General features: G+C 48.2%; 1 protein-coding gene across 3 annotated transcripts in view; it reads right to left on the reverse strand.

Moving 5' to 3' along the window:
- Positions 1 to 27,787, reverse strand: part of LOC140428135 (histone-lysine N-methyltransferase SETDB2-like) — a 206,083-nt gene that overhangs the window by 98,900 nt on the left and 79,396 nt on the right. For 2 of the 3 annotated variants that reach the window (XM_072514235.1, XM_072514237.1), the window contains 3 exons: positions 11,678 to 12,274; positions 8,279 to 8,380; positions 7,404 to 7,573 (listed from right to left, as the gene is read on the reverse strand). In XM_072514235.1, coding sequence (XP_072370336.1) covers positions 7,404 to 7,573; positions 8,279 to 8,380; positions 11,678 to 12,274 — 869 coding nt within the window. The remainder of the gene's footprint in view (positions 1 to 7,403; positions 7,574 to 8,278; positions 8,381 to 11,677; positions 12,275 to 27,787) is intronic. The other variant, XM_072514236.1, reaches the window with a different exon arrangement.

Consider the following 27,787-nt stretch of genomic DNA (forward strand, 5'->3'; position numbering starts at 1 on the left):
TACACTTGAATGGGCAAGCCCCAACTTTCTTGGCATGTTTAGTGAGTAATGATTGCAACTTCATGCCTTTCATTTGTTTGAATGCTAATTATCGCAGTGAGGTGCAGCAAAGCTTCTGGAGAAACAGGAACGTTTGACAGGAGCTTCCGGATTTCCTTGTTTTACTGCAGATGTCAGGAATTGCTGTCTGTTTGTTCCTTAAATCTACCATGGACATTCAAAAATATACAATCCAATTACTTGTGTACCCGAACAGGTGCCAGAATGTAGCGACTAGGGGCTTTTCACAGTAACTTCATTGCAGTGCTTGTGACAATAAAGATTATTATTATAAAAGGACCTCAGCGCCATAGGCAGCAGCGCTAACCACTGTGCCGCGTGCCACCCCACACATTTCTTTTATATGTTTTCTTGGTTTACATAGTTTTTACTGTGTTATGAGATTTGTTGGTCAGTGTTTTGGGACTATTGAGTCCAAACAAAATGCTTAAATTCTTGTTGATCTGTGATGCGTGTAAGGAGTTGGGGTGGGTCCAATCTTGGCAGTGGCGCGGCTACTTTTGGGGGTCTCCCACCCTGACAGTGCAGTGTATACCGATGGATGATGGCTGCTTATAATGTTCCTGATGTCAGTTAAGAGGGGTTGGAGAAGGTTGAGCTGGCCGGGTCATTCCCCCTGCTGAAGCCTAGGTTGTTGATGCCTGGGTTCGGGTGAGATATCGGAAACAATGAGATTGCGTGCTTCTATCATTGGAATCCATAGAAGATCCTGAAGATTAGGACTTCCGGTTGCGGCTATGCGGAGCTAAGCCGCACGAGCCGGCAGCTCCCACGAAGACAGACTTTCGGGCTCGATAGAAGAGCCCCAACGGGACTTTTCACACAGCCAACCCGTGGGGAAGAGAGGAGAGAGGTCCCCCACTAACCTGTATGGACCGGACCCGCAGCGAAACGGCCAAAAAAACGGCACTGGAGCAGCGGGAGACGAAGGGTAAAATAAAAACAAAATGGCGGCGGCCGGGGACAAAGAAGAGATGCAAGAATTCATCAAGCGCTGCTTCGAGGAGCTGCACAAGGAGATGGTGGCGCCGATGCTGGCAATAATTGAAGGACTTGGGGCAACCCAGAAAGCCCACGAGGTGAAGATCCAGGAGATCCAGGAAAAAGTGAGTGAGAATGAGGATGAGCTCTTGGGCCTGGCGGTGAAAGTGGAGCGGCACGAGGCGCTACACAAGACGTGGGCAGGAAGACTCGAAGACCTGGAGAACAGGTCGAGGAGAAACAATTTGAGGATCCTGGGTCTCCCAGAAGGAGTGGAGGGGGCCGACGCCGCGGCATATGCGGGCACAATGATCGGGGCGCTGATGGGCGCGGAGGTCCCCCCGGGGTTGCTGGAGCTGGAAGGGGCGCACCGAGTGCTGGCGAGGAAGCCCAAAGCAAACGAGCCGCCTAGGGCGATGGTGGTGAGATTTCAACGGTTCACAAATAGAGGGAGGGTCCTGAAATGGGCCAAGAAGGAGTGGAGCAGCAAGTGGGACAATGCTGAGATTAGAATATACCGGGACTGGAGCACGGAGGTCGCTAAGCGGAGAGCGGGTTTCAACCGGGCCAAAGCGGTGCTGCATCGGAAAGGAGTGAAATTTGGAATGTTGCAGCCAGCGCGACTGTGTGTCACATATAACAGCCAACACCACTACGTCGAAACGCCCGAAGAGGCGTGAACCTTTATATTAACTGAAAAGTTGGACTCTAATTGAGGGTTTGTGAGGGTGGGGGGTATTTGAGGGTTGAAGTATGATGGCGGTTGTATATAAGGGGGGTAAGCACGCGCATGGAATGTTCTATGGGCTGGGGACAAGAGACAAGGCCGCAACAGAAGCTGCGTCGGGGGGGGGGGCAGGCTCTGGAAAGCGCGGGGTTTTTCTCCCGCGCGCGGGAAGAAAAGGGGGAGGGGGAGCGTAGGAACGTCTACCGATGGGGAAATTCCCACACGGGGGGGTCAAAGGGATGGCGGGGTCAGCAGGCGTCAGCTGACTTACAGGAGTGATATGGGGGAGCAAAAAAGCTAGACGGGTCTAGCTGCACTGGCCGAAAGGGAATGGGACACAGACGAGGTGGCCGGGACGGAGGTGAGGGAGACGCGGACACGGGACTGGCCCGTGTTGGTAAATGTATACGCCCCGAACTGGGATGATGCTGGATTTATGAAGCGCATGTTGGGGCGCATCCCGGACCTGGAGGTAGGAGGACTGATAATGGGAGGGGACTTTAACACAGTGCTGGACCCAGCACTAGGCCGCTCCAGATCAAGGATGGGAAAGAGGCCGGCGGCGGCCAGGGTGCTCAGGGGGTTTATGGACCAGATGTGGGGAGTGGACCCATGGAGGTTTGCAAGACCGCAGGCCAGGGAATTTTCTTTCTTCTCCCACGTGCACAAGGCATACTCCCGGATAAGACTTCTTTGTGCTGGGCAGGGCGCTCATCTCGAGGGTGGAGGGGACGGAGTATTCGGCCATAGCCGTTTCGGACCATGCCCCGCACTGGGTGGAAGTGGGGCTGGGAGAGGAGAGGGACCAACGCCCGCTGTGGCGGTTGGATGTGGGACTGTTGGCAGATGAGGTGGTGTGTGGTAAGGTAAGGGGGTGTATTGAAAGGTACTTGGAGGCAAACGACAACGGGGAGGTGCGAGTGGGGGTGGTATGGGAGGCGTTGAAGGCGGTGATCAGGGGAGAGCTAATCTCCATCAGGGCTCATAGGGAGAAGACAGAGGGCAGGGAAAGGGAGAGGTTAGTGGGGGATATTTTGCGAGTGGACAGGAGATATGCAGAGGCCCCGGAGGAAAGATTACTTGGGGAAAGGCGACGGCTCCAGACGGAGTTTGACCTGTTGACCACGGGGAAGGCGGAGGCACAGTGGAGGAAGGCGCAGGGGGTGACCTACGAGTACGGGGAAAAGGCCAGTCGGATGCTGGCACACCAGCTCCGTAAGAGGGCGGCAGCGAGGGAAATAGGGGGAGTCAAAGATGGTGGGGGAGCCATGGCCCAGAGTGCAACAGAAATAAACAAGGTATTCAAGGTCTTCTATGAAGAGCTGTACAGATCCCAGCCCCCAGGGGGAGAAGAGGGGATGGGAAGATTCCTGGACCAACTGCGGTTCCCGACGGTGGAGGAGCAAGAGGTGGCTGGTTTGAGGGCACCAATCGGGTTGGAGGAGCTGAGTAAGGGTTTGGGGAGCATGCAGGCGGGGAAGGCCCCGGGGCCGGATGGGTTCCCGGTGGAGTTCTATAGAAAGTATGCGGACCTGTTGGCCCCGCTACTAGTGAGGACCTTTAACGAGGCACGAGAGGAGGGGTCCCTGCCCCCGACAATGTCGGAGGGACAATTTCCTTGATTCTGAAGCGAGACAAGGACCCACTGCAATGTGGATCGTACAGGCAGATTTCGCTCCTTAATGTGGACGCTAAGCTATTGGCAAAAGTGCTGGCCACGAGGATTGAGGACTGTGTCGCGGGGGTGATACATGAGGACCAGACGGGATTTATAAAGGGCAGGCAATTAAATACGAATGTGCTTAAACGTGATAATGATGCCCTCGGAGGAGGGAGAGGCGGAGATAGTGGCAGCCATGGACGCGGAAAAGGCCTTTGACCGAGTTGAGTGGGAGTACCTCTGGGAGGTGTTGCGTAGGTTTGGGTTCGAGGGAGGGTTTATTAGCTGGGTTAAGCTCCTTTACAGCGCCCCGGTGGCAAGTGCGGTGACGAACCGGCGGAGGTCGGAGTACTTTCGGCTGTACCAAGGAACGAGGCAGGGGTGCCCTCTGTCCCCCCTGTTGTTTGCATTGGCGATCGAACCCTTGGCCATATCACTGAGGGAGTCTAATAAATGGAGGGGGGTGGTCCGTGGGGGGGGAAGAGCATCGGGTGTCTCTATACGCGAACGACCTGCTGCTGTACGTGGCGGACCCAATGGAGGGGATGGTGGAGGTTATGCAGACTTTGAGGGAGTTTGGGGAGTTCTCGGGCCATAAACTCAATGTAGGGAAGAGCGAGCTTTTTGTACTACAGGCAGGGGACCAAGAAAGAGGGATAGGGGACCTACCGCTGAGGAGGGGAGTTTTCGGTATCTGGGGATCCAGATAGCCAGGAGCTGGGGGGCCCTACACAAACTGAATCTGACGAGGTTGGTGGACCAAATGGAGGTGGACTTCAAAAGATGGGACATGTTGCTGCTCTCGTTGGCGGGTAGAGTGCAGTCGGTAAAAATGGTGGTCCTTCCGAGGTTTTTGTTTGTGTTCCAGTGCCTCCCCATCGTGATCACCAAAGGCTTTTTCAAGAGAGTAGGTAGGAGTATTATGGGGTTTGTGTGGGCGAACAAAACCCCGAGGGTAAGGAGAGGGTTCCTGGAGCGCAGTAGGGACCGAGGAGGGCTGGCGCTGCCAAACCTAGGGAGCTACTACTGGGCAGCAAACGTGGCGATGATCCGTAAGTGGGTTATGGAGGGAGAGGGGGCAGCATGGAAGAGGATGGAGATGGCGTCCTGCAAAGGAACGAGCTTGGGGGCGCTGGTGGTGGCACCGTTGCCGCTCTCGCCATCAAAGTACACCACGAGCCCGGTGGCAGCAACGTTAAGGATCTGGGGCCAGTGGAGACGGCATGGGGTGCAGTGGGAGCCTCGGTGTGGTCCCCGATCAGGGGTAACCACCGGTTTGTCCCGGGGAAGATGGACGGGGGGGGTTCCAGGGCTGGCACCGGGCGGGGATTAGAAGAATGGGGGACCTGTTCATCGACGGGACATTTGCGAGCCTAGGGGCACTGGAGGAGAAGTTTGAGCTACCCCCGGGAAATGCATTCAGATATATGCAGGTGAGGGCTTTTGTGAGGCGACAGGTCAGGGAATTCCCGCTGCTCCCGACACAGGAAATTCAAGACAGGGTGATCTCGGGTGTATGGGTCGGGGAGGGCAAGGTTTCGGCAATACACCAAGAGATGAAAGAAGAGGGGGAAGCGCTGGCAGAAGAGTTGAAGGGTAAATGGGAGGAGGAGCTGGGGGAGGAGATCGAGGAAGGTTTGTGGGCTGATGCCCTGGGTAGGGTCAATTCCTCCTTCTCATGTGCCAGGCTCAGCCTGATACAATTTAAGGTGGTTCACAGAGCGCACTTGACGGGGGCGAGGTTGAGTAGGTTATTTGGGGTAGAGGACAGATGTGGAAGGTGTTCAGGGAGTCCGGCGAACCATGTCCATATGTTTTGGTCATGCCCGGCACTGGAGGGGTTCTGGAGAGGAGTGGCAGGAGCAATATCTCAGGTGGTGAAAGTCCGGGTCAAGCCAAGCTGGGGGCTAGCAATATTTGGAGTAGTGGATGAGCCGGGAGTGCAGGAGGCGAAAGAGGCCGGCATTCTGGCCTTTGCGTCCCTTAGCCCGGCGAAGGATCTTGCTAATGTGGAAGGAGGCAAAGCCCCCTAGCGTGGAGGCCTGGACAAACGACATGGCTGGGTTCATAAAGGGATTAAGTTTGCCTTAAGGGGGTCTGCGCAGGGGTTCTACAGGCGGTGGCAACCGTTCCTAGACTACCTCGCGGAGCGTTAGAGGAAGGTCGGTCAGCAGCAGCAGCAACCCGGGGGGGCGGAGAGAGAGGCGGGGGGGGGAACGAGAGATTGCTTGAGGGGACGGACGAGCGGGGGATAACATGGGGGAAACTGGCACGAACGGGCGAGAGCCAGTGTATAAAGCTCTGTAAATATATCATCTTACCATGTATATATCTTGCTTAGGGCGAGTTTGTGTTATTTTGTTATGGGGGGGGGGGGGGGGTGGGGGTTTATTGTTTGTAAGGGGAAAAAATTGTTTTGTTTTGTTAAAAAACTTTAATAAATATATTTAAAAAAAAGAAGATCCTGAAGATTGCTCATAGTTTTTGAACTCGCTTTATCCTTGATCGTACTTGATTCATGTGCCGGTGCATATATCTTTATCCTGATAACAGCCTTGCCGTTAGGAATTGCCTGCTAATGTTGTCAATATATATGCTTGCAGGGAAGTGAATAATTTTGGTGTAATGTGCTGCACCATTGGTTATCCTGATTTAATAAAATTATGTCATGTTATGGTGAACATTGAGTTCAGGATTTGTGCTGTCTCTTTATCCTAATGTATCCTTGGTAAGAGGATGAGCAGAGCAGCAGCAGGATGAGGGGTGAAGGGGAGAGGTAGGATTAGTTCTGTCCTGGCTATGTTCGAGTAAGGTCTCCCTAGTCTCTTTTTTTTTGTTTAGTGCCTTTCTCTTTTCAGGTCCAGGCAGATGGTGTGTTATCCTGTTGAGGACTGGGACTTGTGTGGCTCCCCTTCAGGGATGAGTCAGTCATTTCAGATTGGGGTCTCCTTCTTTAATTGTTGAATGCAATGGTAATCCTTGCGGCTTAGTTCTCCTGAGCATTTAATTTGCTGGTGGTGCTGGGTTCAGCCACGTTCAGCTCCGGGATCAGTATCCAACTGCTCTTTGTATGGGTGTATCCTTTTTTTCTCTATGGGAGACCATGGGTTGAGATTTGAGGCTTGCTGGTGCCCAGTCCTCTGCTCGTCATCCTGTAGTTATATCATGGCTGCCTGTTCTGGCCTGGGCCTGGAGAAGAATATAATTTGCTCTGAGTGTTAGTCAATTTCCCCAATTTAGCTCTGTGTTCTCAAGACATTGTTTTCTTCCTTCTGTCATTTTTGTTTTGTAGCTATGGGTACGATGCAAGTCTGTGATGTTGCCTGTATCCTGTTCTGGTGCAGACGGATCTTGTATCAGTAAGGTAATATATAGGGTATTCCGTTCCTGATTTAATCCAGTCTCAATTGTTCCAATTCTTGCATTGACTATTGTTGTACCTGTTGTACATTGTTACCTATAGCTATCCTCTTTGTTTTGTTTGATGCAATTTCAGTAAAAATGAAAACTGCAATAAAAAGACTTTTTTTTTAAGTATAATTCTTGCCCAATATCTCTGAATATTAAAATTACAGACAGGCTACACCACTTGCTGGCTTGAAAAGCTACGGTGTTATAGATTTAACACCATGACATAGTTGGAAAGACGGCCTGGGGGTAAATTCTCCACTATGCTGGCAGTGTACCTGTCCATGGGTTTTCCGGGGCCATATGGGGGGACCACAATGGGAAATCCCATTGGCCAGTTGTGGGAACGGAGAAACCCAGTGACAGCACATCGCCGAGTAACACGCAGTTGGGGAGGAGGAGAATTTACCCCTGATGTTTCAAATGGCTTAGGATACAAGCATTTGAAAAAAATTGCAATTACAGGGACATTGTTTAAATAGCTATGAAAAAAACACACATCCGCTCAAAATTTGCCTGATATTCAAGGTACTGAATTTGACAAGTCAGATTTTGCTGTAGATTTACCTGCATAACAACACACAAAGGTTCCTTCATCAACATCATCCATGCAGCGAACTCCCCAGCCTCTTTTTTTAGTTTTAAACAACTGCAGTCGAGTTTTAAGGCCATGTTGTACAACTCTGTTTTCGCACATACTTTCATTGCATTTGCACCATTTGTTACATTCATAAAGCCTGGAAAATAAATCATGAATGTTACGACTTAAAATATCTCATTTGACAGTAACTTACAGTTGGTTTGCCATATTGTGCAACAGATAATCATTACTGGTATCCGAGATCAAATGTTGCCAATGCACTTGATGATGTTTCTTTGCACTGATTGCACCGTTACAGAAAAAGTTCTCATCAGGTAATAAGAACAAAGAAAAGAACAGCACAGGAACAGGCCTTCGGCCCTCCAAGCCTGCACTGAAAATGCAATCATTGCAAACAATTGTGAGCACTAAGAATCAAAAATCAGTTAGCATTTTCATTAAATACAAAGTGGACCATCAATGTTACTTCAAAGCAATGACCAAAATATGTAGTTCCTGCAGAACTTAAAATAAACTGTACCACTAATCCCTCCAGGGAGTCTTCTACTGTCTTTCTCTCTCTCTCTCTTGAGAAATTCAGTTGTGTCTAATTTATGATGAAATCTACGAATTGAACATCCGAGCAAGTGAGGACTGCTAAAGTTGTAGTCTAAATACGCCCTTAGAGGAAGATGGTTGCAATTAGAATTTTGCACCAGTTGTGCTACACACCAAAGTAATTTCATAAAACTATCCAACATAGATCTGCCTTGTATGCTAGGAGGTGTGGATAAAAAAATTAAAATCATTTTGTATAAACAGGTGACAAAAAAGAAAGCAACACTGCTGGTGCTTAACTCACCCAGAAGGTGCACATTGTAGAAGTCGTTTAAATTCGTACCCAGATGCCCCTTTAAATCTTTTGTTGACACTGGCTGTCAGCTGCTGGCAGGCACACCTAGATCTTGCAAACACAGCACATTTTAATGTATCTGCACCAAACTTGAACATCCACCTTATGAGCGATGGCTGAAATGTTACTCTTTTTAATTTCTAGTACAACCGTTTTAATAGAATAAACATATACAACACATATCTGCAATCTACAGAATTGTTGAAGAAATATGTACCATATGAGCAGACACAGCCACCAATTTCATGGCATTGGGAGGACGATGGTGCACAGAAAGCCCGAGTCAGAGAAACAGAGGACGTGTTTACTTGGAAGCAGTTACAATTCTAACAATTCATTTCACAATGAAGTCTTGCTAAATTAACAGATTTCAGTTTGTGTGCAATATGTAGCGGACAACAATATCCTCGTTGGAGGAGGGCAGGTTGAGTTTGGGGAGTTCGGTATAAAAAATGTTTTAGTGTATTTAAGGAACAAATATGAGATCAGGAGTAGGCCATTTAACCACCCGAGCCATTCAATGAAATAATAGCTGATCTGCGAACTAACTCCTTATACCTGTCTTTGATTCATATCCCTTAATATCTTTGGTTAACAAATTAAAAAGTTAGCTTGATGAATTCCTGTATACCCTATATGTTCCCCATAATAGAGAACTTCAATCAATTCACCCCTTCTAAGTTCCAAGCAATACAAATCTGCTTTGTGCAATTTCTCCACATAATTTCCCCCTTAGGATAGATGCGGGCAGGTTGTTTCCACTGGTCGGGGAAAGCAGAACTAGGGGGCATAGCCTCAAAATAAGGGGAAGTAGATTTAGGACGGAGTGTAGGAGGAACTTCTTCACCCAAAGGGTTATGAATCTCTGGAATTCCTTGCCCAGTGAAGCAGTTGAGGCTCCTTCTTTAAACATTTTTAAGAAAAAGATAGATACCTTTCCAAAGAATAAAGGGATTCGGGGATATGGTGTACGGGCCGGAGAGTGGAGCTGAGTCCACAAAGATCAGCCATGATCTCATTAAATGGCAGAGCAGGCTCGAGGGGCCAGATGGCCTACTCCTAGTTCTTATGTTCTTCCAGTCCAGGTTTCATTCTGCTCCGCTGTATTTCCTCCAAGGCCAAAATATCCTTCCTAAGTTGTGTTGCCTAGAACCTCTCACATTACTCCAGAAGTGGTCTAACCAGGGCTTTGCATAACTGATATATTACTTCTACCCACCTTGTATACTACTCTTCCAGTTATAACGGCCAGCAATCCATTCGCCTTGCTGATTATTTTCTGTACCTGTTCATGGCATTTGCAACGTAGAAATATAGGACTTAGGAGTAGGCCATGCGGCCTTTCGAGCCTGCTCCGCTATTCGATAATATCATGGCTGACCCCTAGTTCTCGTCTCTCCCATACCGGAAAACATCCTCTCAGCATCCACCCCGTCAAGTTCCCTCAGGTTCTGATGTTTCAATGTTGTGAGGATTCTGAGCCATTTATTCTTCCCCCCCCACGGATCGCTGGGACGGGACAGACAATCGGCATGTCACCTGCTGATGATTTCATACCTGGACTGTCACCCCTCCTCCATCCCACCCATTCCTAGCTTTTCACCATTTATAAAGAATCCAGTTCCAAACGTTAAGACCCATTTATTTAATCTATCAATATTCCATTGCAATTTTATATTTCCATCTACACTTCTTACAACAGCACCTAGCTTTGTGTAATCGTCAAATTTGGGTTTGCAGCTTTCTATCCTATTGTCTAAATCATGAATAAAAGGTGAATTATTGGAGCTGAAGCCACAACACGGATCCTCATGAGATACCACGAATCACATTCTGCAAATTATAGTTCCTTCCCACTATTCCTCTCGGTCCCCTGCTGCTCAATCAATTTCCTAGCTAAATCAATAATTTGCCTAGGATTCCATTTTTTAAAGTAAATTTAGAGTACCCAATTCATTTTATCCAATTAAGGGGCGATTTAGCATGGTCATTTCACCTACCGTCCACATCTTTTGGGTTTGTGGGGGTGAGACCCCATGCAGACATGGGGAGAATGTGCAAACTCCATACGGACCGTGACACGGGGCCGGGATCAAACCCGGTCATCAGCGCCATGAGGCAGCAGTGCTAACTACTGCACCACCGTGCCGCCCCTTTCCTAGGATTACATAACCTTCAACTTTGGCGATCAGTCTCTTCTGAAACAATTTAACCAATGCTTTTTGGGTTCCTCAGCCATTTTAACATAACGTTTGAAGGTATTAATTTACCAGACTTCAGACTTCTGTATTCCGGTCAGCCTAACCAACTCCAAAATCTCTCACCTCGGCCACAAATGTGTGAGTTAAAGTCCCACTCCAAACACTTTAGGCAGGATTCTCTGTTCATTCACGCCAGCGGGATTCTCTGTTCTCGCTGCAGTGAATGGAGTTTTAGCTATGCGCCAAATTCTCCGTTCTCTCTGACAGTGGTAGCAGAGTAGACACGCAACGGAGAATCCCAGCCTTAATCTCAGATGATTATGCAGTGCAGTGCTGAGGGCGTGCTCTGTTGGAAGTATAGTTTCCTGAATGCGCCATCAAAATTGTTTGGGTGGATGTAAAGGCTTTCTTGATTGGAGGAAGAGCAAGGGAGTTCTCCCAGAGAATATTTATATTCAACCAACATCACATAAAATGTATTTATTTTTTTTAATTTAAAGTACCCATACCCAATTTGTTTGTTTTCCAATTAAGGGGCAATTTAGCGTGGCCAATTCAGCTACCCTGCACATCTTTGGGTTGTGGGGTTGAGACCCATGCAAATACGGGGAGAATGTGCAAACTCCACACGGACAGTGACCTGGGGCCAGGATCAAACTATGGTCCTTGGCGCCATGAGGCAGCAGTGCTAACCACTGCACCACCGTGCCATCCTCAACCAACATCATTAATTCATTATTCAACGATTTACCTTATTGTGTTTTGTGCTGTATGCAAGAACATTTATCCCTTTTAAAGCTGATCAAAAAGCAAAGGAACATACAAAAATGCTGAGAGTACTTAGCCGGTCAGGCAGCATCTATGAAGAGATAAGAATTAACATTTTAGGTTGATGATCTTCCATCAGTTAACTCTTTCTCTCTCCACAGCTGCTGACTGGCCTGCTTAGCATCTCCAGCATTTTAAAATTAGACAACATGCAGTATTTTGTTTTTGGCGGAATGAAATGTTGTTGTGGTGCTGTGCCCCGCTTATTAATTCTCACTTCCAGTAGAATAGAATGCAATTCAGTTGTAATCCCAAGTGTGGAAACTATTGAAATATTATTTACCCATCAAAAGTATTTACACAAAAAAAAAATACTAACTTGTCACTGCAGCCATCTGTGCAGTTGCATTTCTGTACGAACACCTCTGCTGAATTGCTGATAAGGTATCCATGAGGCAACCGTGTTTTTCTATATTTAAAATACTGTGGCTTGGACACATCAATCGCATTGTACAGAGGGATTGGCACAGGCTCTATACCACGACTTATGTCGGCTTCATAAATATTGGGGTTCTTGCAAGAAATTGTCCTTGAAAGCTGAACGTAAGTGTTGAAAGAGAAGAAGTCTAATAGCAGGAAGTCACACTGGGTTTCAAAAATGTAATCACGCACCTCCTTGAAATTCCGCAAACCTCTCCCACAAGGAGCTTTGTAAGAAACATGGGGTGGCTCGAAGACCTCAGTATCCCAATGCAATTTTCCGTGTCGTCTTTGAAACTGGCAGAGTATCGGAATTTGCAGTGGATTTTCGCCTTTGAAATGATCAGGTGTTGGAGGGGTCACTTTTGCAATACACAACCCACTGCACTGATGCTGCTGGAAGGTCAACTGCTCTGGAAGGCTAGGGTGGACAAGTCCCTCCATAGTGGATGGGTAGGTGGCTGAGGAAGGCAGGTGTTTAATCACAGATGTTTGCCTAGAGAGAAAAAAGGTTATGTGTAATTATCCTATCACAGTGGGAAATGACCATATAACTTGTGCAGTGATGGAACCTGCTGGGCTTTGTCTAGTGCACTGATTCCTGAAACAAGTTTTCAAGTGGTGGTTATAAATGAACCATTTACAAATTATACAAGACTGGTTAATGTTACGAAACTCCAGGAGGAACTGCTTTCAACAGTCAGTCATCAGGATATTTGTTCACATAAAGGAGACTCCAGATGTCAAAGCACAGAAAATAATGCTGTTTTGGAGTATATGGAAATATAACAGCTGATTGCATTCTAAAATTATATTCTAATTTTATATTTGAAATTTATGTGTACACATTGATAACTGAAAATGCTATGTAAACTTACTATACTGTCACCATGCCTTCCTGTCAATGGAGGAGCTGTGAGCCAGCCAGGAGGATGTAATTACAGAATGACAAGTTTACATTGGCAGCTTCCATTAGAAACATGGAAAAGTGCACGCACACCTAAACTCTTACTACCTACAGCAGTACAGATGATACACATGCTTACTCAATACATAAGTAATTTTCTGAAGAAAGTTTATATATGTTAATGAAATAAGTTGAGTCTGCATGCAAACTGAAGCAGATTTCTCTTTTTTTGAACCGTACATATTTCTATACAATTTCGTTCAAATTCAGCAGTTTCTCCAATATCAACAGATATTAAATTCACTGCTGTTTTAGCTGTTCTTTCAGTTGTAGTTTTAGAAATTGTTTTAAGGGGTCACGTGATGTGAGCGCAGGAGCGGCTGTGTTTTCTCAAGCTCTAGCTCTGCTATTAATCCTTCATTTTATCCTAGTGCACATTTCATAATTGTCTTTTTTGGGGGATGTATGTTTTGCACTATGTCCCTGGATGGTCCTGATTGGGGTTTTGCGATAAGGAGCCGAGATCATCGAAAATCCTTGTTTGACTGTGATGGTTCGAGTTGGCTGTGGTGGGACCCGTTTTACCGTGATGTTGTTGCTGGTGAACAGGCTTTTATCCTGGCCGTGCTGTATGCATCGCAATGCTGGCCGCCATTGAGTATGATGTTCTAGGGCGGCACAGTGATGCAGTGGTAAGCACTGCTGCCTACGGCGCTTAGGTTGAATCCCGGCCCTGGGTCATTGACTGTGTGGAGTTTGCACATTCACCCCGTGTTTGCATGGGACTCACCCCACAACCCAAAAATTGGAAAAAATAATTGGGTACTCTAAATTTATTTTTTAAAAAGAAAATGTTATTCTGAATGAGGATGTAGAGTGGTGCAATGACAATAATCTATCCCTCAATGTCAGCAGAACTAAAGAGCTGGTCATTGACTTCAGGAAGCAAAATACTGTACACGCCCCTGTCTGCATCAACGGGGCCGAGGTGGAGATCGTTGGCAGCTTCAAATTCTTACGGGTGCATATCACCATAAATCTGTCCTGGTCCTCCCACATCAACGCTACCACCTAGAACGCACAACAGCACCTATATTTCCTCAGGAAACTAACAAAATTCGGCATGTCCACACTGACTCTTACCAACTTTTACAGAAGCACCATAGAAAGCATCCGATCAACATATATGCTCCGAATTGGGACGACGTGGAATTTATGAGGCGGGTGTTAGATAAGATCCCAGACTTAGAGTCACATAACCTGATCATGGGAGGGGACTTCAACACAGTCATTGACCCGGAATTGGAACGGTCAAAATTCAGGACAGGGAGGAGGCCGGCTGCGGCAAAGGAATTGAAGGGTTTTATGGAACAGATAGAGAGAGTAGACCCATGGAGGTTTGCACGGCCGAGGTCGAAGGGGTTTTCCTTTTTTTCACATGTCCATAAGGTATACTCTCGCATCGACTTTTTTGTTCGGAGCAGGGCGCTAATACCGAAGGTGGTGGATACTGAGTATTCGGCAATTGCAGTGTCGGATTATGCCCTGCACTGGGTGGTTTTATGGGTTAATGTGGAGAGAGGGCAACGCCCGCTGTGGAGACTGGATGTTGGGTTGCTAGCGGACAAAGCAATCTGTGGGCGGGTTAACAAGTCCATCCAGAACTACCTGCAAACAAATGATACGGGGGAGGTCTCTGCAGCGATGGTCTGGGAAGCTTTGAAGGCAGTAGTCAGAGGGGAATTCATCTTGATATGGGCCCACAGAGAAAAGGTGGAACGGGCTGAGAGGGATAGATTAGTGGAGGAGATACTCCAGGTGGACAGGAGACACTCGGAGGCCCTGGACGCGGGGTGACTCAGGGAGCGGCGGAGGTTACAGGTGGAGTTCGGGCTGTTGATCTCAGGGAAAGCAGTGGAACAGTTGAGGAAGGCAAGAGGAAGGCTATGAGTACGGGGAAAAGGCAAGCAGAACGTTGGCGCACCAGCTCAGGAAAAGAGAGGCGGCCAGGGAGATAGGTAAAGTAAAGAGTAGAGACGGGAATACTGTCCTGGACCCAGCGGAGGTGAACGAGGTGTTTAAGGACTTTTGCAGTAAATTATATGAGTCAGAACTCCCGGCTTGGGTGGAGGGGATGAGGCAATTTTTGGATCAATTGAGGTTCCCGAGGGTGAAGGAGGACCTGGTGGAGGGGCTGGGTGCCCCAATTGAGATTGAGGAAATAATCAAGGGGCTGGAGGGCATGCAGTCGGGCAAGGCCCTGGGGCCTGACGGCTATCCGATGGAAGTTTTCAGAGATATTGAGCCCACTGCTGGTGAGGACATTTAACGAAGCAAGAGAGAAGGGAATCCTCCCCCCAACAATGTCGCAGGCCTCGATTTCACTGATCCTGAAACGGGAGAAGGATCCGGAGCAATGCGGGTCATACAGGCCAATTTCTCTACTGATTGTGGATGCCAAACTGCTGGCTAAGATACTGGCCACAAGGATAGAGGACTGAGTCCCGGGGATGATAGGGGAAGACCAGACGGGATTTGTTAAGGGCAGGCAACTCAAGGCCAATGTTCGAAGGCTTTAAAATGTTATTATGATGCCCTCAGAAGGAGGGGAGGTGGAGGTGGTGATCGCAATGGATGCGGAGAAAGCTTTTGATCGGGTGGAGTGGAATTACCTGTGGGAGGCGCTGGGTAGGTTTGGGTTTGGTGAGGGCTTTATTGAATGGGTGCGGTTGCTCTATCAGGCACCAGTAGCGAGTGTGCGTACGAACCGGCTGAGGTTGGGGTATTTTAAACTATACCGAGGGACGAGGCAAGGGTGGCCCTCTGCTCTTGTACATTGCGGTCCCGTTGGAGGGGATGGGGAAGTAATGCGAATCTTGGTGGAATTTGGCAATTTCCAGGGTATAAATTGAACATGGGGAAAAGCAAGACGTTTGCGATCCAGGCAAGAGGGCAGGAGAAGAGACTGGGAGAACTGCCGCTTAGAATGGTAGGGAAGAGCTTTCGATATCTGGAAATCCAGGTGGCCCAGAAATGGGAGGTACTACACAAGTTAACCTATCCCGGTTGGTAGAAAAAATGGAAGGGGACTTTAAGAGATGGGACATGCTCCCGCTGTCACTGGCGGGGAGGGGACAGACCGTGAAAATGGCGGTCCTCCCCAGATTTCTGTCTGTCTGTCAGTGCCTCCCCATCTTCATCCCTAAGGCCTTTTTCAAGCGGGTGAATAAGATTGTTTCAGGCTTTGTGTGGGCGAATAAAACCCCGCGAGTGAAGAAAGTGTTGCTGGAGCGCAGTCGGGGGGGAAGGGTGGGTTGGCGCTGCCGAACTTTTGCAATTACTACTGGGCGGCTAATATAGCCATGATTAGGAAGTGGGTAGTGGGGGAGGGGTTGGCATGTGAGCGGATGGAGGCGGCGTCATGTAAAGACACCAGTTTGGGAGCATTGATAACGGCACCTCTGCCATTCACGCTGGCCCGATACTCCACAAGTCTGGTGGTAGTGGCGGCTCTGTGGATCTGGGGGCAATGGAGGAGATATGAGAGTGGAGGGAGCATCGATTTGGATCCCGATTTATAATGACCACAGGTTTGTACCGGGTAGGCTAGATGGCGGATTCCAGAGTTGGCAAAGGGCAGGAATTGGAAGGATGGGGGATCTATTTATAGACGGGAGCTTTCCCAGCTTGAAAGCTTTGGAGGATAAATTTAAATTGCCAGCAGGGAATGGTTTTAGGTTTTGCAAGTGCGAGACGTCCTGAGAAAACAGGTGCCGGTCTTTTTGCTGCTGCGGCCTGGGGATACAGGATAGAGTAGTTTCCAGTAGTTGGGTGGGAGAGGGGAAGGTATCGGATATTTACCAGGAGCTTTCGGAGGCAGAGGAAACTCCAGAGGAGGAGCTTAAGGGCAGGTGGGAGGACGAACTAGGAGGAGAGATAGAGGCGGGTCTATGGGCGGAAGCCCTAAGCAGGATTAATACCTCCTCATCATGCACCAGGCTTAGCCTGATACAATTTAAGATAGTCCACCGGGTACACCTGACAGTGGCTAGGATGACTAAGTTCTTCGGAGTTGAGAATAGGTGTGCGAGGTGTGCAGGAAGCCCAGCAAATCATATCCACATGTTTTGGGTATGCCCGAAGCTTAAGGGTTTTGGCAGGATTTTGCTAAGACAATGTCCACGGTACTAAAAACACGGGTGGTGCCGAGTCCGGAGATAGCGATCTTTGGAGTGTCGGAAGATCCGGGAGTTCAGGGGGCGAAAGAGGCTGCATCTTGGCTTTTTGCCTCCCTGGTAGCCCGGAGACGGATCTTGTTAATGTGGAGGGACTCGAAGCCCCCGAGTGTAGAGACCTGGGCTAGTGACATGGCTGAGTTTCTCAGTCTTGAGAAAATAAAGTTTGCCTTAAGAGGGTCAATGTTGGGGTTCTCCCAGAGGTGGCAGCCGTTCGTCGACTTTCTCGGGGAAAATTAAAATGTCAGCAGATAGCAGACGCAGTATTCCAAAGGGGGGGTGGAGGGGCAGATTGTTGTTGTATGGTTGAGGTGTGAGAAGATTGGGCTGGGGGGGAAATTTTTATTTTACCATGTTGATGTCATTGTTTATGTCACTGTTATAAAATTTTTCAAATAACTTAATAAAATATTATTTAGAAAAAAGAAACCATCCTGTCTGGCTGCATCACAGCCTAGTATGGCAACTGCTCGGCCCAAGACCGCAAGAAACTTCAGAGAGTCGTGAACACAGCCGGTCCATCACATGAACCTGCCTCCTATCCATTGACTCTATCTACACCTCCTGCTGCCTGGGGAAAGCGGGCAGCATAATAAAGACCCCTGCCACCTGGCTTACTCACTCTTCAAACTTCTTCCATCGGTCAGGAGATACATAAGTCTGAGAGTACGCATGAACAGATACAAAAACAGCTTCTTCCCGCTATTACCAGACTCCTAAACGATCCTCTTATGGACTGACCTGATCAATACTACACTCCTGTATGCTTCACCCGATGCCGGTGTCAATGTATTTACACCGTGTACCTTGTGTTCATAGAATTTACAGTGCAGAAGGAGGCCATTCGGCCCATCGAGTCTGCACCGGCTCTTGGAAAGAGCACCCTACCCAAGGTCAACACCTCCACCCAACACTAAGGGCAATTTTGGGTACTAAGGGCAATTTATCATGGCCAATCCACCTAACCTGCACATCTTTGGACTGTGGGAGGAAACCGGAGCACCCGGAGGAAACCCACGCACACATGGGGAGGATGTGCAGACTCCGCACAGACAGTGACCCAAGCCGGAATCGAACCTGGGACCCTGGAGCTGTGAAGCAATTGTGCTATCCGCAATGCTACCGTGTTGCCCTATTATGTATTTTCTTTTCTTTTCTTTTCATTTACTAAATGATCTGTTGGAGCAGTTCGCAGAAAAATACTTTTCACTGTACCTCGGTACACATGACAATAAACCAATCCAAATCCATCTTGGCTCCTGTCGAGCAAGTCTTTGGAGCTCACTTTGACGAACTGCGAGGTGGAGGAGGCGCAGGAGAGAATCTTTGCAATCGATAGAGCACTTTCCCTAGTAAGGGCCTGACTTTGATTAGTTGATATCCTGCTGTGTGGTGCATCATCTATCCTAATGGGTTTGGGAAATAGGGGTATGGCAAGATGTGTCCCTGAGCCTGGGCTCTGGTGAGAAGTGGGAGGCAAGTTCCAGATTTGAGTTTGAAAATCTGCTGCTATTCCTTAGTAATCTTGATTTGGAGGCTGGACATATCAAGTTCAATGGAGTGCAGTGTATTCGGTCTTTGAGGCCTGGGGTGAGTTGAGCCATCCCCAACCATTGACCCTATATTATCCTGTGCTCAATGCTCACCGTGAGGGGTTGGAGGTGGCCAATTGTGTTGTGCCATTCCCCAGGCCACTGCCGAGGCTATGGGTCACTTGAGTGTTGGGGTGTTGGTAGTGAAGGGGCTTTGTTCACTGGTATCCTTGAGAGATCCAGAGTGTTGGATGATCCTGTCATGACTTTTGTCTTCTCAAGCAACATAGATGGTGTTATTACCCTGCATTTTTTCAGTAATCCTAGACATTACTCCCTTGTGATTATGTTGTTGATTATTTGTTGTTGTCTTTATTCCTGCAAGCGTGTGCAAGGTGAGCACGAGGGCGATAATTGCCTGTTATCATGTTCCAGCAAAACCCATATCGAGTCAGTTATTTGAAATGTGGTCTGTGCATTATTTTACTCCTTTTTTATTATGTGCAGGAATCCTTGTGGTTATGGGAAGGGAGTGCTTTTGGTCACCCATTATCTTGTCTATAATGAAGGAAAATGGAGCCACAGCACTGTGAACGGTGGTTAGTTAAGTCCTCACTGACATTAAAGATAGCTCCCCAGTGTCAGGCCTTTGTTTTCTTGTTATTTTGAATTTAAGAATCCATACTCATCTCCTTCGATGACCTGGGCAGATTATGTACCCTGGGGAGGTCCGGATTCTTTCTGACTTTTCCTCGAGGTTGGAGTGTTTTTTTGGGGGGTCTTTTTTCTTCAGAGGTATTAGAATAAGAAGTTGAGTAAGTGGTCTTCTTAGATGGCGCTTTCAGGAGTGTCCTCGTGTGCAGTTGGGCCTTCTATGTGGAAGCAATGTCTGTGTCTGTTACATTAGTGTACAGGTAAGAAATTGGTCGGCGAGTGCCTCTTTCTTCTACCTTTTCTGGTTTGTTTTGAGATTGATGGCTAGGTAGGAAACATTACAGAGTGAAAACTAAAGATTAGTTAAATTAAAAACAAATTGAAAATCTAATGAAATAAAATAGGGATGCAAGGCCAGGCGATGTGTTGTAGCTACAGCATGTAGGAGCCAGTGGACCCCACTGTGGTTCATAGTGACCACATCTGTAGAAAACGTTGGTTGCTCGAGGAACTACAGCTTGGATTGAATGAGCTGGAGTCTGAACGTCAGACATTGTAACATATCAGTGAGGGGGAGCATTACCTGGACGATGTGTTTCAGGAGGCAGTCACACCGCCTAGATTAATTACCGCGAATTTAGTTAATGGTCAGGGACAGGAGGGTGTGACTCCACGTGTGGCAGATAGTGGGAGCGAAGAGGTAGCACTGCAGGAGCCTCAGCCCCTGCCCTTGTCCAACACATTTGAGATTCTTGCTCCCTGCGTATATGGAAGCAAGGACTGTAGGGAGGATGAGCAGACTGACAATAGCATTGTGGTAAAGGGAGGCATTCAAGTGGGGGAGGAAAAAAGAAATGTAGTTGTGGTCGGGGATAGTACAGCTCTGTAGCCAGGTGTCCCATCTCTGTAGCCAGGTGTCCCGAAGACTATGTTACCTAGCTGGTGCGAGGGTAAAGATACCTCCATCTCGGCTCCAGGGAAACTTTGTTTTTATAAATGTAGAATACCCAATTCATTTTTTCCAATTAAGGGGTAATTTAGCGTGCCCAATCGACCTACCCTGCACATCTTGGGTTGTGAGGGCGAAACCCACGCAAATATGGGGAGAATGTGCAAACTCCACACGGACAGTGACCCAGAGCCGGGATCGAATCTGGGACCTTGGCGCTGTGAGGCATAAGGGCTAACCCACTGCGCCACCGTACTGCCCCGGCTCCAGGGAACCTTGGGAGTGAAAGGGGAAAGATCCAGTTGTTTTGGTCAAAATAGGTACCAACGATTTAGTTAGAACGAAGAAAGAAGTTCTGCAAAGGAAATAAGAGCAGCTTGGTGCTTAGTTAAAAAGTAGAACCACAAAGATAATCTCTGGATTTCTACCCGAGCCATGAGCTAATTAGCATAGGGTCAATAAGATTAAAGAACTAAATGCATGGCTCAAAGATTGGTGTGGGAGAAATGGGCTTATGTGCATGGATATTGGCACTGGTGCTGGGGAAAGAAGGAGATGCTCCGTTGGGATGAGCTCCACTTGAATCATGCTGGAACCGGTGTCTTGGCAAATCAAATAACTAGGGCTGTAGATAGGGCTTTAAACTAAATCATGGGGAGGATTCAGTCTCACGGAAATTTAAAAAAATCAAAAGTATAAGGTAGGAGTACAGGTTAATGATGAGGTTAATTTGGACTTCCGGTGACAGCTCGGTGCTGAGCAGACACGGGAAAGGTAGCTCTCCTCTTGGAAACTTTAAATTAGGCACTTTTAGCCCCAAAATAGGCCACTAAACCTGCCGTTCTGAGGGCAATCGGCAGCAACTCAATTGCCAGGGCAAATAGGAACGGGGATAGCAGGCATCCCTGCCTTGTGCCCTTGTGCAACTGGAAGTATTCAGAGCTGGTGGTGTTGGTCCGTACGCTCGTCAGGGTGGCATTGTACAGGAGTTTCATCTAGGAGGTGAACCCTGTTCCCAGCCCAAACCGCTCTGTGCCTCAATAAGGTATTTCCACTTGACTCTGTCAAAGGCCTTTTCTGTGTCCAGGGAGACAATCACCTCTGCTGTTCTCTCTCCAGATGGGGTCATTATCCCGTTCAGCAGGCACCTGATGTTCGCTGTTAGCTGTCTACCCTTGGCAAAGTCCGTCTGGCCTTCTGCGACCACTTGTGGTACGCTGTTCTCCAATCGCCTAGCCAGGATTTTTGCGAGTATCTTCACATCTACATCGAGCAGCGAGATGGATCTGGAGGATCCACATTCGGTTGGGTCTTTGTCTTTCTTGGGTATCACCGATATAGTGGCTTCTGCTAGAACTGGAGACAGGGGGCAAAATTCTCCATCGCGCCGCGCCACATTTCTGCCCCGACCCGCCGGCGGGATGCTCCGTTACACCGGCCGGTCAATGGGGTTTCCCATTGTGGGGCAGCCCCACGCCGTCAGGAAACCCCCGGGCGCCGGCAAAACGGAGACTCCCGCCGGCGGAGAATGACGCCCAAGGTGCCCATTGCTAACGAGTCTGCAAACATCTCCCGCAGGCGCGGGGCCAGTGCTACTGCAAATCTTTTGTAGAAGTCCGCCGGGAACCCATCTGGTCCCAGAGCCTTCCCCGTCTGCATGAAGTTGATGCTATCCATGATTTCTCCCAGTTCTAGTGGTGCTTCCAGCCCCCTCCTCCTATCTTTCTCCACGTCTGGCATGTCCAGTACATCGAGGATCTGTTTCATCCCAGAGTCACCGTCGAGGGGTTCAGAGGTGTACAGCCCCCAGTAGAAGGCCTCGAATGCTTCATTGACCTTTTTTGGTTCAGCTACTAGTCTGCCCTTGTTATGCATAACCTGCGCTATTCCCTCATGGCTGCCTACTTTCTCAGCTGGTGAGCCAACAGGCTGCTGGCTTTTTCTTCATGCCCATAGAAGGTCCCAGTGTCTGGTGGAGTTGGTGCACCGCGTTCCTGCTGGACAGCATATTAAAACCCATTTGTAGCTTCTTCCTCTCCGCCAGAAGCTCTACGGTCGGGGTCTCGGAGTGCCATCTATCTACCTCCAGTATTGAGTCGGCCAGTTATAGCCTAGCTGCATCCTCCTTCCCTGTCCCTGCATACTTTGTAAGCAATAATCTCTCCCCTGATCACAGCCTTCAGCGCCTCCCAGAACATGGAGGGCGGGACCTCACTATTCTGGTTTATAGTTGTGTACTCGTCTATGGCCTGTGATATTTTTCGGTTCAGTATTTTATACAATTCTCTGCAGTCAGCTCTCATTCATCTCCCATTAATGCTGCAATCTCTTTTGAATTATTGATTCACTGTAAGACTAGTTTTTTCAGAAAGCTTTTGATAAAGTCCCACATAAGAGGTTTGTGTGCAAAACTGATGCACATGGGATTGGGAGTCATATATTGGCATGGATTGAGAATGAGTTATCAGACAAGAAACAAAGTAGGAATAAAGGTGGTAGGCGGTGACTTGTGAGCTATCACAAGAATCAGTGCTTGAGCCCAAGCTATTCACAATATATAAATGATTTGGATGAGGGAACCAAATGTAATATTTCCAAGTTTGCTGACAACACAAAGGCAGGTGGGAATGAGCGTGATGTACATGGTGTAAAGCGATTTAAGCGGTGTAAAGCGATTTAGACGGTGTGAAGTGATTTAGACGATGTGAAGCGATTTAGACAAGTTGAATGGGCAAATACAAGGCAGATGCAGTATAACAACAACGATAAGTGTGAAATTAACCACTTCAGAAGAAAAAGCAGAATGGCAGAGTATTATTTAAATGGTGATAACTTGGGAAATGTTAATGTACAACGGGGTCGGAGTTTCCTTTAACACCCATCAGTAAGAGCAAGCATGCATGTGCAGCAAGTAGTTAGGAAGGCAAATGTATGTTGGCCTTCATTGCATGAGGATTGGAGTACATGAGCAAGGATGCCTTACTGAGACCACATCTGGAGTATTGTGTGCAGATTTGGTCTCCTCGCTTTAAGGATATACTTATCATGGAGGGAGTGCAGTGTAGATTCACCAGGCCGATTGCTGAGATGGCAGGCTTGTCGCATCAGAGATTTGGTCGGGGAGGCCTGTATAAAATTCTGATAAGGCTGGACAGACTGAATGCAGTGATGTTCCCCCTCGTTGTGTTGTCCAGAACAAGTTTCAGGATACAGGATTTAGAGTGGCGATGAGGAGAAATTCCTTCACTCAGTGGACGGTGAACCTGTGGAATTCTCTACTATAGAAGGCTGTGGAGGCTAAGTCAGTGAATATATTTTAAGGAAATACATTTCTAGACACTAAACGCATAAAGAGGTATGGGGGAGGAGAGCGGGAGTATGGCATGGAGACAGAGGATCAGCCATGATCATATTAAATAGCTGAGCAGAGGCAAGGGGCCGAATGACCTGCTGCCGCTCCCATTGTCCACATTTCCTATTTTCTCATATTTTAAACTATAGTCCATACTACACTATGAACACTGCATATTATTCAATATTCAAAGCATTTGGACATAGCTCCAGGACAACAGAGCATCGATTGTCAAATGAATGATGGTTAATTGACAGTGTTAAAATCCCAACTGATTTTTACTGGATTTTTAAAAAACAGTTGCCAGCTTGTGCAAGTTCCTGAAACGTGCTCCCCCCCCTCCCAAGTCGAAAGATTTATTCTGCACATCTTTAAGATGGAGAAGAAGATGGATCTGAGTGATTCCTTTCTCCACCTCCAGTACATCAAAGGTGCATCACATAAATGAATAAAATAGATATATTGATTACATCACTCTGCTGTGTGTCTGTGAGATGGTCAGCTTCTGTTTCATTCCCATATTGTCAACAAGCCTTCCTTGATCTCATCAGGCACTCTATCATTCAGTTGCATCTCCCCCACTATCCCAAACTGCCATATTAGGACATTATAGTCTGAATGAAGTCGTCACTTCATTCTGGTCCCTTACATATATCAACATGGGTGTAATTATCTTTTTACAACAATTTTTTTTACTAGCGTTAAATTAGAAGAAAACAACTCTAAGTATGGCACATATGTAGAAAACTAAGTTCCTCAGCATGGAACAGAGTTAGCTGATATTTATCTTTTGCTTTGTTAAGCATCAGTTCTCGCACTGGATTTTCACTCAGGAAATGCAGCTATCAATTTTTTCCTTCCTGTTTTTAAAAAATATATATTTTATTGAAGTTTTTCAACAAAGATTTTCCGTTTTTACAACTTAATAAAGGAATATACATTAAACGTTATTTAAATAATATATTAAACTAACAACAGATGGAAAAAGAAATAAACAAAAAGCAAATATCAACAACTAACTTAGAAAAAACAAGAACACGGAATAATCCTCCCCCCCCTTCCCCCTCCCCCCTGGGTTGCTGCTGCTGTCTTTTCTGTTTTTCCATTATCGTTCCGCGAGATAGTCAAGGAACGGTTGCCACTGCCTGGTGAAACCCTGAGCCGATCCTCTTAACGCATATTTTATTCGTTCCAGTCTTATGAACCCTGCCATGTCGTTTATCCAGGCCTCCACGCCCGGGGGCTTCGCTTCTTTCCACATAAGTAGAATCCTTCGCCGGGCTACTAGGGACGTAAAGGCCAAGACGTCGGCCTCTTTCGCCTCCTGCACTCCCGGTTCTTCTGCAACCCCAAATATAGCCAACCCCCAGCTTGGTTTGACCCGGACCCCCACCACTTTTGAGATCACTCTTGTCATACCCTCCCAAAACTCATGCAGTGCCGGACACGACCGGAACATGTGAGTGTGGTTCGCCGAGCTTCCCGAGCACCTCCCACACCTGTCCTCCACCCCAAAAAACCTGCTCAGTCTTGCTCCCATCATATGCGCTCTGTGTAGAACCTTAAATTGAATCAGGCTAAGCCTGGCACACGAGGACGAGGAATTTACCCTACTTAGGGCATCTGCCCACAGCCCCTCCTCAATCTCTTCCCCCAGCTCCTCTTCCCATTTTCCCTTCAGCTCCTCTACCATCGCCTCCCCCTCGTCTCTCATCTCCCTGTATATTTCGGACACTTTACCTTCTCCAACACATGCCCCCGAAATCACTCTATCCTGGGCCCCTTGTGTCGGGAGCCGCGAAAATTCCCTCACCTGTTGCCTCGTAAATGCCCTCACTTGCATGTATCGGAAAGCATTCCCTGGTGGCAACTTATATTTTTCTTCCAATGCTCCCAAACTCGTAAACGTTCCGTCCACAAACAGGTCCTTCAGCTTCCTAATTCCTGCTCGCTGCCAACATTGAAATCCCCCATCTATCCTCCCCGGGACGAACCTGTGGTTATTCCTTATCGGGGACCACACCGAGGCACTCGTCACTCCCCTATGTCGTCACCACTGCACCCAGATCTTCAAGGTCGCCACCACCACTGGGTTTGTGGTGTACCTTTTCGGGGAGAATGGTAGCGGCGCCGTCGCCAGCGCTTTTAGGCTCGTTTCCTTACAGGACGCCATCTCCAACCTTTTCCACGCCGCACCTTCTTCTTCCCTCATCCACTTACAGACCATCGACACATTGGCGGCCCAATAGTAGTCACTCAGACTCGGCAGTGCCAATCCCCCTCTGCCCCTACTGCGCTGCAGGAACCCACTCTTTACCCTCGGGGTCTTTCCCGCCCACACAAAGCTCATAATGCTCCTGTCTATTTTTTTGAAGAAGGCCTTTGTAATCAGGATGGGGAGGCACTGAAACACGAAAAGAAACCTCGGGAGGACCACCATTTTAACCGCCTGTACTCTGCCCGCCAATGCCAGGGGCACCATATCCCACCTCTTAAAGTCCTCCTCCGTCTGCTCTACCAATCGCGTCAGGTTAAGTTTATGTAGGGTTCCCCAGTTCCTGGCCACCTGTATCCCCAGGTATCGAAAATTCCTTGCTACTCTCCTCAGCGGCAGAGCATCTATCCCCCTGCCCTGTTCCCCGGGGTGCATCACAAAAAGTTCGCTCTTTCCCATATTTAATTTGTATCCCGAGAACTCGCCAAACTCCCTGAGTATCTGCATTACCTCTGGCATCCCCTCTACCGGGTCCTCCACATATAGCAGCAAATCGTCTGCATATAGTGACACTCGATGTTCCTCTCCCCCTCTAAGCACCCCCTCCACTTCTTAGAGTCCCTCAGCGCTATGGCCAATGGTTCAATTGCCAACGCGAACAGTAACGGGGACAGGGGGCACCCTTGTCTTGTACCCCTATGTAATCGAAAGTATCCCGATCTTTGCCTGTTTGTAACGGCGCTTGCCACCGGGGCCACGTACAAGAGTCTAACCCATCTAATGAACCCCTCCCCGAACCCAAATCTCTTCAGCACCTCCCACATATAGTCCCACTCCACCCTATCGAATGCCTTCTCTGCATCCATCGCCACCACTATCTCTGCCTCCCCCTCCGGTGGGGGCATCATCATCACCCCCAGCAACCTTCGTACATTGGCATTCAAATGTCTCTCCTTAACAAACCCTGTCTGGTCATCATGTACCACCCCTGGGACACAATCCTCTATCCTTGTCGCCATCACTTTGGCCAGCAGTTTGGCGTCTACGTTTAGGAGGGAGATGGGCCTGTATGACCCGCACTGCAGCGGGTCTTTGTCTCGTTTCAGAATTAGCGATATCGTCGCCTCCGACATTGTCGGGGGTAATGTCCCCCTTTCCTTAGCCTCATTAAAGGTTCTCGCCAAAAGCGGGGCCAACAGGTCAATATACTTCCTGTAAAATTCCACCGGGAGCCCATCTGGTCCCGGGGCCTTCCCTGCTTGCATGTTCCCAATTCCTTTGATCACCTCATCCACCTCAATCTGCGCCCCCAGACCTGCCATCTCCTGCCCCTCCACCCTCGGGAACTCTAGCTGGTCCAAAATGTGTATCATTCCCTCTTTCCCCTCCGGGGGTTGGGACTTGTACAGCCTCTCATAGAATGTCTTGAACACCTCGTTCACTTTCCCCGCTCTCTGCTCCATCTTTCCCGTTTCGTCCCTAACTCCTCCTATCTCTCTCGCCGCCCCCCTCTTCCGAAGTTGTTGGTCCAGCAGCCGGCTCGCCTTTTCCCCATATTCATATTGTATCCCCTGTGCCTTCCTCCACTGTGTCTCTGCCTTTCCCGTGGTCAGCAGGTCAAACTCCGTCTGTATTCTTCGTCTTTCCCTGTATAGCCCTTCGTCTGGGGCCTCCGCATACTTCCTATCCACCCTCAAAATTTCCCCTGCTAATCTCTCTCTTTCTTTACCCTCTTGTTTCCCCTTGTGGGCCCTGATGGAAATCAGCTCTCCTCTAACCACCACCTTCAGCGCTTCCCATACTACTCCCACCTGGACCTCCCCATCGTCATTGACCTCCAGGTATCTTTCGATACATCCCCTCACCCTTCCGCATACCCCCTCGTCCGCCAGTAGTCCCATGTCTAATCGCCAGAGTGGGTGCTGGTCCCTTTCATCTCCTAGTTCCAGATCCACCCAATGCGGGGCGTGATCTGACACGGCTATAGCCGAGTACTCCATTCCTGCCACCCTCGGGATCAGTGCCCTTCCCAAAACAAAAAAGTCTATCCGGGAATATACCTTGTGGACGTGGGAGAAAAAGGAAAACTCTTTACCCATCGGTCTGGCGAATCTCCACGGATCTACTCCCCCCATTTGCGCCATGAATCCCTTCAGCACCTTGGC

This window comes from Scyliorhinus torazame, chromosome 8, assembly GCF_047496885.1.
Source record: "Scyliorhinus torazame isolate Kashiwa2021f chromosome 8, sScyTor2.1, whole genome shotgun sequence".
In the NCBI taxonomy this organism is placed as follows: Eukaryota; Metazoa; Chordata; class Chondrichthyes; order Carcharhiniformes; family Scyliorhinidae; genus Scyliorhinus; species Scyliorhinus torazame.